At 39.4% G+C, this 12624-nt stretch overlaps 1 protein-coding gene across 7 annotated transcripts in view; it reads right to left on the minus strand.

The window, feature by feature from the left end:
• SHANK2 (SH3 and multiple ankyrin repeat domains 2) overlaps window positions 1-12624 on the minus strand; it is a 269302-nt gene that overhangs the window by 185193 nt on the left and 71485 nt on the right. For 4 of the 7 annotated variants that reach the window (XM_072929512.1, XM_072929510.1, XM_072929513.1 and 1 more), the window contains one exon: window positions 11368-11418. The exons of the other annotated variants lie outside the window; for them this stretch is intronic. In XM_072929512.1, coding sequence (XP_072785613.1) covers window positions 11368-11418 — 51 coding nt within the window. The remainder of the gene's footprint in view (window positions 1-11367; window positions 11419-12624) is intronic. 7 annotated transcript variants of the gene reach the window in all.

Genomic DNA, 12624 nt, shown 5'->3' on the forward strand with positions numbered 1-12624 from the left:
CATGTCCTGGTGTTGTACAGAAAACAATCTAATTATGCCTTGGTGTAACTTTCTTCCTACCAGAAGCGCTCCATGAATTCCTTAAATCATTATGTTGTTCCAGGCTTTATTCAGTGATTTGATTTCACTGCTTTAATCTAAGTGTGAACCTCTTTAGTAAATAGTGGGACAAAGCATCTGTGCTTCCAAAAGTGTTGGTGGATCATGTCAGTTTTATTTAGAATAACACCATTTTCATAACTGAAAAGTGTATATTGCTCTCAATGGGGAAAAAAAAAAAAAATTCGACTCTTGTAGAAGTTTCAAAATATATAACTGGTCAGATGTTAAAGTTCATGCATGAGTGTGAGGTTGCCAAGGCAGGTAGGGTAAGAACACAGCAAAGAAAAAAAATAATAATATTTTCTTTTAGCTCTACCTTCTTCTTCTTCTCCAGCTCTTTAATCCTGGCGTGCTTCACTGCCATTTTTCAATCTCATTTCCCCTTCTTCTTATTGCTACAGTTGCCTTTCACTGCTTCCCTCACCAATTCCCTAAGGATAATCTTCCTGCCACCCAGATCCAGCAGGAAATAAATAGCATGTAAGAGTAGGCCAGGAGAGAGAATTTCTAGAAGATACCACATCATGGCAAAGTTACATAAAGTTGGCAACCAAGACAAAAGGATGGGGATAGACAAGGAGCTAGACAAAAGAAAACAGCATCTAGAAGAGGAAGATTCATGGGAGGCTGCAATATTTAAATGCATTAACAATAGTGGAAATTAGCCAAAGTTTAATTGTGAAGAGAGGAGGGAATAATCAACAGTAAAGAAAACATTTCTGTAAATTTTTACTGTCTTACTCACTTTGGGAGGAATCCTTTCATGGAGTAAAGAATACAGCATTTTACTGAAGAGTCAGAGCTGGGCTTGAGCTGTCAGCAAAGGAACTGAAACTCTGGGAGCTTTTCCCTCTGCTGGCTGACTCCCCACAGGTACTGCCACTTTATGATATATTTAATGACAAAAACCTGCATTGCCACTTTCATTCTCGTTTTACAGCTGAGCCCATTTTTATTCTGGCAGAAGCATTGGTAAGCCAGAAACTAAGCACCAAGAGAACTGAATTATTGACTCTGCAGCCACCTTGAAGCCCAGGAATCTGCAAGAAGTGAGAAGAGAATTTAGGGAGAGAATCCTGGTGGTGGTTGTGAGTGTGGAAAGCAATAAGTATTTCTGTGATTATAGATTCTTCTTCTCAAATGTAGAGCTAGTGAGACCCATCATTATGGCATCCCACGTTATCTTCAGCAGAGTTATTCCCCTCTTATCTAAGTGACTTTCAAGAATTCTTCCTCTGCTCTTATTCTCATCATCTTAATTCCAAAATGGATCTAAGAACCAAATAATTCACACTGACACTTCTGAGAAAAGGCACATTTGGGTCACCTGAGCAGAGAGTCTCCCACTGCAAACTTCCAGTTGTCTTTTCTGCTAAAGATGGGAGGTACACAACCATTCACCCCCCAAAATATCTTCTCTCCTAAATAGGGGATTGCAAGCTCTATCCATGTTATTAAGCAGGATCTTTAAAAGATAAAACCCAATAATTTAAGCTGATAATTGTCTCGCTCTCCTTAGCTCCATTTAGACATTTGGTGTTAAATAGAAACTAAAACATTGCTGACTTATTCATTAAAATATCAGTGTTTTAAATTGTATTAGTAGCCTACATTTCTTCATCTCAAAAATAACTGCTAATGAATCATGCTGGTACAACTAAGAAAGGATAAAAAAAGCCTGCATCCGCTGAAGCAGGGGGTTATCTCTGTACAAATATGTAGGTGTTTGCAGCATTTATAATGTTCTCTGTGCTAAATCCCATTGAGAAAGGAAAGCTTGCTCACTGAAGGGGTTTTGAGGTGGATTAATGATTTAAGTGATGTCACAATACTATCCCTACTTCTGCTTCAAGACATCACCACGTGTGTTTTACAATATTTAAAAATGTTGAGGGAAGAGTTCTTTTCCCACCCTGTTTCTTGATACTTCCAGCAGTAAGTTTTGCACTGACAGCTGGGTTTAGATTTTATGTAACAAGAACACAAAAAAAGGACTGTTGTTAAATAGGTTAGTAAGTCAGAGCAGGTAAATAAGATCAATTGAAAGAATAAAGAAGGTGCAGGCTTTAAACCCACCATCAAAAAGTAATTTTATGTATAAACTATTTCAGAAGCAGTGTCATCTATTCTTACGTTCCTGGCATAAATCTGATGTTCATTAATTCAGTGGAAAATGCATGGCTGACATCCAAGACATTACTATGAAAAGAGAAGAGTTCTGGATATTATTTGGCAGTCCCACCCCCGGACATCATGACTACTACAATGAAATTTGACTTCCGTGTTCAGGTTTCAAAATAACTCTGTTTTCTTCCGGACAAGAAGTGATGCAAATAGTGCTAATGTATATCCCTAAAAAAGAATGGGATCAGAGAAAGGAGAGGAATTGTATGAAAATGGGAACTGCATTGCTCTCTCCTAAGTCATGGCATCCCAGATGCAGATTGTTGATGTTTAATGTGCAGAATATGCATTTAGGAGATGAATAATTCTCACTTTGGTGTCGCCTGTACAGTGATGACATGTGTGTGACTATTCCATGTGTCCAGCAGCACTTTCATTGGAGGAAGGATCATTTGGCATCAGCCACCTAGGATCAAGTCTGTGGCCATCTACAGAAGCACATCTAAATTAAGATGATGACTGCACTCACAAATTCAGGGGCACAATTCGGGCATTAATGTTTCAGGAATAAACCACACGTCTTTATAAACAAAAATAAGTGCATGAAGAATACACTGTGTATCCAGAGAAAAAAGTGAATAGGACAGAAAATATAAAACAGGGTGACATCAAATATGCATTTCAGATATTACATTAGGAAGTTTCATCTGATAAGTGAATTCAAATCACTTGTAATATTTTTTGTTTGCTAGGGACATAAACCAAAGGAAATACCCAGCTCTCAGCTCCACCAGTGGACACCAGAGAGTTTCTCTAGGAACAAACCTGCAGGCATTCCCAGCAGCTCTGACTTCTGAGGAACCACTGCTACAAACAACACAGAGGTGACTGCAGTACCCAGGACACCTCTGTTACAGCAGGGGACAGAAACACAGTCAGAGATTATTCTCCTTCCCTTTGTCAAGTTCCCAGTGGGGGGTCGGGAAAAGCCTAAAGTCATTCCCTTAGCTGGGTGATGATGGGTGGAGACTGGTAAAAGAGAACATATAGGAATTGAAAAGCTGAGGAAAACTTCTATAGACTCCCCTCAGGCAAATTTTCCATAGAGTTTTAACATATCTTTCCTGGCCAAGAATTTGGCAAGAAATTTAGAGATGACTTACCCTAAGACCCCCTGGCTAGGACCATGCTTCACTTTATGTTGGGAAGGAACATTAAAGGAATTATTACCAGAAAAGGAGAACAAATAAACGGGGCTCTCAGGACACATGTGAGATCAAGAAATAAAATATAAGTGAAGGAGGAAAGACTGAAAGACAGGAAGAAAACCAGCAAATCTGGGAGCTATAGTGTGGAGGAATTTCCAACGGAGCAAATGAAGATGGGTAGCTGCTGTCAGGTGCTCGGGAATGCCCCTGCTCCATGACTCAGGGAATGTCAGCAGCACTCGAGGCAGGAGGCAGCATGTGCTGCACCAGGGAGGGAAGTGCAATCCCTGAAATCTGACTCAGGGTCTGAACCAGGCACCAGTTCAAGGATTAATCAAACCATTCCGTAGCCAAAAGCAATGCAGGAAACAGTGAAGATGCAGGAGTGATTTACATTTATATAGGAGACTGTGAAAAGGAAAGGCTCTGAGGATCCAGTGAAGGAGCACAGAGTCCTGACACTGGGACAGAGGCACCTCTTATTCTGTGGGGTGTTAAGCAATAAATAAAGGGAAGGACACAGCTGTTAAAATTCTAGGTCCAGTAAAGGTGTTGGGGGTTTTTTGGGTTTTTTTGGGTGTGGTTTTTTTTTTGTTTTTTTCTGGGGTTTTTTTGTTTTGTTTTGTTTTGTTTTGTTTGTTTGTTTGTTTTTTTGCTCTGGACTCAATTGGGACTGGAATTTCAGTCTGGAAATAAAGAACCATATGAATGACACAAGCCAGAACTGCTCCAGAACCAGAAAAATGGACATTTGTAAGATAGCTAGAAGAGATTCTGATCACTAACTGCCAGGAGTGGACAGCCCTGTCTGCAAATAGGTATTGCTGAGTGGTAAATAACATCAGAAATAAACCACAGGATCTCTGCCTTTACCAACACCTTACCCTGCCTCAGTGTGCATTTGAGTTTTGAATCTCATTACCTGAGCCTCCCTGACCAATTTTAACCTCTTCTCCTCTCTGTTCCTTAAAGGAAGAACTGTCAGGGTTTTTGTTGCTATCCTCTATTACAGCTGGGAAAACCTTTGTAATTCTAATTGATCTTTCTTATCTCTTCTGCCACTCTCCATTACAGGAAAAAGGAGAGAGGGAAGCAGCTGTCTCCAAACTACCACCATTTTCTTGACTTTTATACCTTGACATCTCCCAGTATTCTGCATTTTCAGTACATACCCAGAGCAAGTAATGCCTAAAGACAGGGACAGAACAAACCTCCCAACACAGCACTGTTAATGCCGGGTCAGTAACACACCTTCAGTAATGGGGAGCTCTGCAAAGAAAAAACATGCAAACACATACAGGGGTAATGTAGAGGCTAAAAGAAGCCCCAGGTTCTAGGGATTGTGTTAGCAGTGATGAATAGACCCCATAAGCATTTAACTGCATGCAAAGGTAGTGCAAGGGCAGAAAGTTCAGGAAACTGTCTGGTAGAAAATGACACCATTGCTCCAGAAATGAAGGAACTGAGGAAGGACACTGTGAGGGGAGGGCTGAAGTAGTTGAACAGGAATCTAAGGCTTATTATGATACAAAATTTAGGGAACAGTTTTAAACAACACAAAAATAAATGGAAAAGGAGATAGGAAATCAAAACAAGGCAGCAATTTAATACTGATGGTGATAGATAATCACAGATGGGCATTTCTGAGCAAACAGGCACAGGCACACATCAGGGACAGAAATCACCATTGTGCCCAACAGAAATGGTGCCTGTTCCAGTGGGCTCAGGAACTTTCCAAAACATGGCACACTGAGGAAAAGCTCTCAACTAGCAGATGGAAGACTTACCTAGTTTGACACCACATGCTAGGAGCTCCCAGGGAATATGGGAGGATCCCAGCAGGCTGATCACACTGCAAGATGACATCCTCAGCTATTCCTGCCAAAAGCAGGTTGATCTAAAGCAGCAATTTTTGCATGCAGTCATGCAAGGCACACACAGCTAGTGGGACTTTCAAGCATGACCACAGCAGAAATTTCTTTGGATAATAAAGACCTCAAAAGTCTTCAAGCTAGCATGGGGAATAAAGTGATAAAAGGAATGAGAACAAATATTATAAAACAACTTTAGGTTTTGTTTCCTTCAAGAACAGAGTAATTTTTTTAGGAAGGCACTTACTCATTACTAATCCACAGGCATTAAAATTAGTGTCCTTAATAAGCTGGGAAGGACATTCAAATATTTAGAACAGTACAAGTGCTAAGTAATTCATGTAAGTAACAAAAGCACTTTAGTGCCTGAGCAAAATCCAGCAAGCACTGCTGTGTGTATTCCCAGACCAAGGAGCAAAAGGGAACATGGCTCATGTGTGATTTCTGGATTCACTGCTGAAGGAGTTTTCTAAGTCCATTTAATTGAATTCTGAAAGTTAAGCTTCACTGGGACACAGACTTAAAATCAATTTTTAAAACCCCAAACATTCTAAAATGTACCTTCTTTACAGCATTAGGGCACCAACTACCTGTACAGATCTGCATTTCTATGCCCCTGATCACATAGTGCTTAATTGTAGTTAAAATCATTCATTTTATTAATTGCTTAGATTTTTCATTATATTGCTACACACACAAAACCCCCCACATTATTTGTACTTGGTGACCCCTCAAAACATCACCATTCAGCACGCAAAAGGACTGGGATTCTCTCCATATGTATTTAAAATCAGCTTGACTAAATAAATATGTTTCATTTGCAGAATAATGTAGGAGGATTGGAAAGAAAAAAAGCCAAACAATTGTACCCTATGGAAAAATACTCACGTCTTCATTTTTCTTGAAAGTATCCAGATCTACACTAAGAAAAATCTTCCACAAATACATCCTGGAAAAACTAACATTTTTGCCCACTGTGGTTTGAATATTCTGTCCAGTAACATTTCTCTGTGAAAGCCATCATTAGATCATTTTCTCTCCCATAGCAACCACTTTGTTTTCTCAGGGAAATAAAATATTTTCACCTCCTCAGGCAATACCTTTCTCTGCGTGTTCCCTAAATGAAGCTGTTTGTAATCCAAAGCTAACATCCCAATTTATACTGGTCTTCTCAGGGATTTATACCGATGGATGTAGAAAATAAACTGCTAGCCAGAGGCTTCTCTAACTCTATATATGTGTGCATGTCCACAGCAAGAGTTAAAATCTCACATTTTCTATAGAAAGTTTGGGGTTTTAATAACATTTCTCTATTTAAAATTACAGATCCAAGTTCTTAATTTACATCATCAAACAATTATCTGGAAGAGAGCAATGGAAAGAAGAAAGAGATATTGTTTTAACAGTCTGAAGGCGCAATGAAAATTTCTGTCCAAATTTATTGAGTGATAAGAAAGTAAATAAGCCACCAGAGACTTTCGAGCCACTTGACAGGATCTTCCTGTGGCTGTCAGAGGTGACAATTTCATGGTAATCCATACAATTCAGGGCTCCTGGCCACAGCCACCAGTTCTCCAACAAAGGTTCTCAGTTCTTTACCCCAGCCCTCCGTGCAGCTGATTTTGTCTTTAAAAGGGTTTTTTAATTATTAAATCACACTAAAGTGACTATACCTATTTTAAATAATTCACTGATGCTGGTTCATTGTGCAAGTCACTGCTGAAATTCCCCACAGGCATTACACAGAAGCAAACATGGAGAGAAATGCAGAGTGGACTAAAAACCACCAAAGCAGTGTCAAGAAACCCCACAGAAGCAGAATTTGTACCAGCCTGTGACTTGCTGTGATCACCTGGGAGCTTGGGTGCTGTCTTGAACATGGTCTCCACTCTAGCATAAAAAGACTACCGTGAAAAAAGACTTCAAATTTTAATTTTTTTTTTAATTTGGTAATCCTATTACATCTTTCCATAGCATTAAAATGTTACTGGTTTAAAGTTTAAACAATGAGAATAATTGGAACATGCAAAAAGTCTCCCAGGGGAAAATTGAAATGAGAGACGGAAGGATGCAAACATCCACACAAAACTCTGTAAGCAGACAGTAAGAAAGAAAAATGATTTAACTGGCTGTTGTACTACTCCAGCTCTTTAGGAGATCTTATTTCTCCACCCAAATTCTGAAAAACAAACACTGAGAAGGTTAAAAAGGTAAAAAAAAAAAAAAAAAAAAAAAAAAAAAGCCAAGATTAAATTTCTCCATCTCCAGCCAAGCTTTTCAAACCAGTACAGAAGGAAGAAGGAAGGCTGGTAGGAATCAGTTTGTTTTCATGGTACAATTTCAAATTTTTTGTCATTAAGCTTTGATGCAAGGCAAAGACATTATCTGAGCAGCATTTCAATGATGATGCAACGTGATGGGTGCATTGCATAATGTCACAGGATATCAAAAGATGTGTCCTGGTGTAACCTCCCTCACTCCCAGGGAGAAGCTCCTGCAAATGCAGGAGGTTCACAGCTTGAAAGCCGTTGCTGGGAAGTTGTCACTTTTTTTCAGTAACTGAGCATGATTGGTGACTACCCAGCCTCGGTGGGGCCAAATGCTTCCTTAACAAACTGTGCCTCCATTGGCTTCTGCCAGGCCCCTCCTTCTCCTTCATTTGTCACAATTCCTGGCTGATGGACGAGGAAAAGAAGGGGACAAATTACACTTGAGGCAAATGCTCCTTCCTTTGGTGGCTGCTCAAAGCTGTGCTAACTAAACCAGAGCCCCCCAGGAGTGTCTCACATCCCATCAGTCAGGGATGCCTGGGACATGGGGACACTTCAGTCACTGTCCTGAGACAGGGAGGGATGGTCTAAGAGATTGCTGCGCTCAGGGAACTGCTAAGTCAAGCCTAGATCAGCTCAAAGCTGGCAAACAAATATAAATTAGTGGAAGCAGGACTAGCAGTTTTGCAGATTGGTTTTCTAACCTGTTTTTCATCTTTCATTTTCAATATTTTATATTAATTCCTCTGCACAGTCATCCTTTTAAGAATTAGATGAGCTCTCAATACCTTCTTTAATAGATGAAAGGTGATGCCACATACTGTGTGTTTTGAACAATTTATCAGTTAAAGATGGAGCAGATTTAGAAACCCCTGAGATTTTAATTCCTTGTTAAGCATTTGCCATGGCAGCTTCTGACAAGAACAGAAAAATGTCATAAAACTAAGCAGAGCTTAGCAATCCTCAAGATAATTTTCACCTTCTAATACAACCAGAGCAAGTACACCTATACATTCTTTTACAAAGCTGTAACCATGGTAGGAAAAGCACCACAATTTGATTCTGACAGCCTGTAATTCCTCGTTATGCCACAGTCTGAATAAAAATTTTTAAAAATCTGCAGGGCCACTACATTATAACTTTTAACCAAGAAGCAAAAAACCTAATTAAACAGCATTGAAAACTTCCTTCTTAGCTGGGGCTCGGGGGCAAGGCTTCAAATATTCCTGTTATAGCACTGCACCACTTTGTCTGAAATACCATTAAATGCATTGGAAATACATTGGGGAGGACCAGAGAAGGAAGTTCTGAGGGGAGCTATGAGCACACAGTGGCAGGAGACTGGGGACTGAGTGCCAGGTGTCCGGGATAGAGAACAGCTTCCCAGCTTGGGCAAAGAACAGAGGACACTGCACAGGAATTCAGATGGTTGACAAATCAAAATATTTTCATTAAAATGCTGACTTCACCAAACTCTTCTCCAGACTGCCCTCCAAAATCAAGAAAAGCACTATTTGAAATATCTAAACAGCTCTGAATGGGTCAAGGCTGCAGAGGCAAATTAAAAGCTGTAGGCCCTATCAGTACTGCAGTTTCCAGGTACTGTCACTCTTCATGAACATCAGTCCAAAGGAATCCACATCCTGACAATTTCCTATAGCAACGTGGAACTACACACTGAGAAATTATTACTTTCTTTCAGGCATAACAGTGACAAGCAATAATAATTCTCTTTTTTTTTTTTTAACTGAGTGTCTCACCCCAGTTTAAGTGACTTATCTCCAAACAATAGAGAAGCAAATTAAACTATAATACACAACAATTATCCCATACAATAACTGAATGTCTCTCCCCAGTTTAAGTGACTTCTCTCCAAACAATAGAGAGGCAAAATTAAACTATAATACACAACAGTTATCCTATATTATTTATTCCTCCACAATGTACTGTACAAGCATCAAGGAAAACAAGAAATCTGAACCATGTCTTACACTCATGATGGAAAACATACTAGCTAATCCATCCCTGTTGATTTTAAAAGTTTATTTGGGTTGTAAGAGAACCCTGAGTGGGGATTTTGTTTCTCCAACATGCATTTAAATTCTGGAAGCAATACCTTTGATCCAGAATCAAACATTCAATCCCACTCATTTGGAACTCAAATCCACAAAGTGGATACAGCAGACTTAAAGGATCAGAAAAGCAAATACCTCTAAAACAACACAAAGTGTGTTTAACATTCTCTTTATGCTTTTGATAATATTCAGCACCCTGAAAAATCTAAGATTTCCTGTTCTTTTCTAGAGAATTTGAAGGTTTTTCTTCCAAGTTTTGAGAACTTAATTACTCTAAAAATCGCTTCTGTCACTCACTGCCATGAAAACAGTACAGAAGGAGGGAGCCATAAAAAATGGATATGTACATTCCCAGATGTCTGGACACATGTCCATGGAAAAGTGGGCTTGCTGTAGGCATACCACAGGAGCTCTTTATATAAGCTTTCCTTGTCTAAAGTGTTTATAAACATTTTACAGGAATAAATTTGAGCTTGTATATTTTACAGCTGTCCTCCCTGGAATTCTGCATGGCTCCTGCAGACACCTTGCAAAAGCCTGAGCAGCATCAAGACTATTGGCTCAATTAAATTTCAAGGCTGGGATGATCAAAGGGTTATCAGTGCCCAAATTCTGTTGACTTTTAGACAAAAATAAGGAGGGTTTTTAAAATAATTTTTAAAAAATCCAGCCTACAGTGTTCAGTGAAATTTGGAGTCATTGCGAATGACAATAAAACATCAATACACTAAAACAAAGTAAAGTAAATCTGTATATCAAGCAATAACCATTTCCATTAAAAGAGTTTGGAAAAAAAAAGCTCACCTATCTGTATTCATGGAAATAAAACATTCCCTTTTTTATGCAGAAGTTTTTTAACTGCAGCTGTCCTTTTTCTGCTTCACATTTACTGGTTTTCCCAGATAAAAAGGAAGGTAGGACCACATGGAGCAGCCTACCTGCACACAGAATCCTTGCTGAAGTGTCATCTGCAAGAAAACTGGGAGACGAGGTGCTCAACTGCATTATTTTTCCTTGACAGTCTAAATATCCAGGACTCCTCGCAGTAGCACCACTTTTAAAATAAGAGAGTGTTTACTCTCAGACATCTCAAGAAGTCAAATCCACTTTGGCACAGAGACTGGGGTCATGCAGCATTTAATGAGTTCATGAGATAAATTATTTCATATATATTGGTGCAATTTTAGGAAGATTAGGGAGATTATTCTATTAATCATAATTAATATACTAGACCCATTTTATTCCATCCATCTTGTCAAGGTTCTCAAGGCCAAATATGGAGTTTGGAGTCATTCTGAGCACAACATGTTTAATAGAATCATAGAGTGGCTTGGGTTGGAAGGAATCTTCATGAGCATTTTGCTTCATCCTCCATGGGCAGGGACACCTTCTACAAGACCAGGTTTCTCCAAACCTCCTCCAATCTGGCCTTGGACACTTCCAGGGATGGGGCAACCACAACTTCTCTGGGCAGCATGTGCCAGTGCCTCAGTACCCTTACAGGGAGGAATTTCTTCCTAGAAATTCTATTTACTTACCACCAAGTTTAGCTCAAGTCAACAGATTATGGGTCTGTGAAGTCTTTCCTTTTGGGAAAGATGTGCTCCTGAAGTTTTCCAGGTTTCTTTGTTTTACCTTTACCAGGAACAAGAGCACCAAAATCAGACCTTTCTACTACTGCACCCAAACAGAGAAATTACCATGGTTTAACCCTTACCTGACAGCAATGGATTCCAGGGACTTCTACTTGGATATGGGAAGCTGGATCCTTTAAGAAGGGCAAAGGAATGAAGGCAACATCAAAAAGAAGTTAGGTGTCAGAATTCCATGTTAAGGGGAGAATTTGAAAGCAGAAATCCATAAAAGCAAAGCTCTTCTGATGGCATGACTTGTAAATGGAAAAGTGGACAGAACAAACATTGAGAGGACATGAGGAAGAAACTTCACTTCCTCTTAGTTTCTCCTGCTCTGCTGCCCCTGTCATTCTGAGCATGAAATGAGGAAATGATAATGAGGGACTGGAAGGCTGGGAAGAGTATTAAATGGGATTAAGGCTGGCACAGAAAGGTGGCACAGGACTTGGAAGCCTGGAATATCTTAGTGATATACCTGGAGCCAAGAAACACTGCTTAGAGCAACAAATGTGCAGGTCAGGGACCAACATCTGCAGTGGGGGACAAGACACCACCACCACCCCCTGCCGTGGAAATGCACCAGTACCGACACAAAAAGAGCCTGCAAAGCATGTGCTGGAATTATTTCAAACTTAAATCACAACCTCAACATGATTTCCCTCTCTTTCTTCTCTGTTTATTGTTTGGTTGGGTTTTGAGAATTCGTATTTTACAACCTGAAACCAGCCCAAGTATTCTCTCTGAAATTTTCAGCATCGAATACCATAAGAAGTTCACAAAACACTTCTTGGACTGGTTTTACATATTTATTACATTCTGTTATTGTAGCTATTAATCTGTATCTGCTTTTTAAGCAGCTGCACTACTCAGTGCCTTGTTTACAATGCAGCCCTTACATTTTGACACTCCTTCAATCTTTTATCTTATAAAACATCAGTCTAAGCTGAGTTTGAAAGCACTATTTTACAACATACCTTGCTACACTTCATGTCTGGATGTCTGTAATTCCAAGGAATATTGTTACAGTTGGGGAGTGTGGAAGAGTTCTGCTTTAGAAGACTGTTTTGTTCAGTGGCATGATTCCACATTTTAGGGAGCTCTTTTTAACCACACTCCACAGGGCTCTTATATTGAACACCATTATCTAATTTATTAGGTCCCTGGAAGGTTTCACATTTCACTGTTCCAATTAAATATTCTGTTTAGAATGGCCCGTAAGTTTCAGAGTTTTGATATTTTAGGGATCCAATTATGATCTTGAATAAATGCCCTATAAATTCAGACTAACCACAAGCAAATAAGGACAACTATTGTGCTTTAATTTTCTAGATATCTGAAGC

The sequence above is a fragment of the Taeniopygia guttata genome, chromosome 5 (genome assembly GCF_048771995.1).
Source record: "Taeniopygia guttata chromosome 5, bTaeGut7.mat, whole genome shotgun sequence".
NCBI classification, from domain to species: Eukaryota; Metazoa; Chordata; class Aves; order Passeriformes; family Estrildidae; genus Taeniopygia; species Taeniopygia guttata.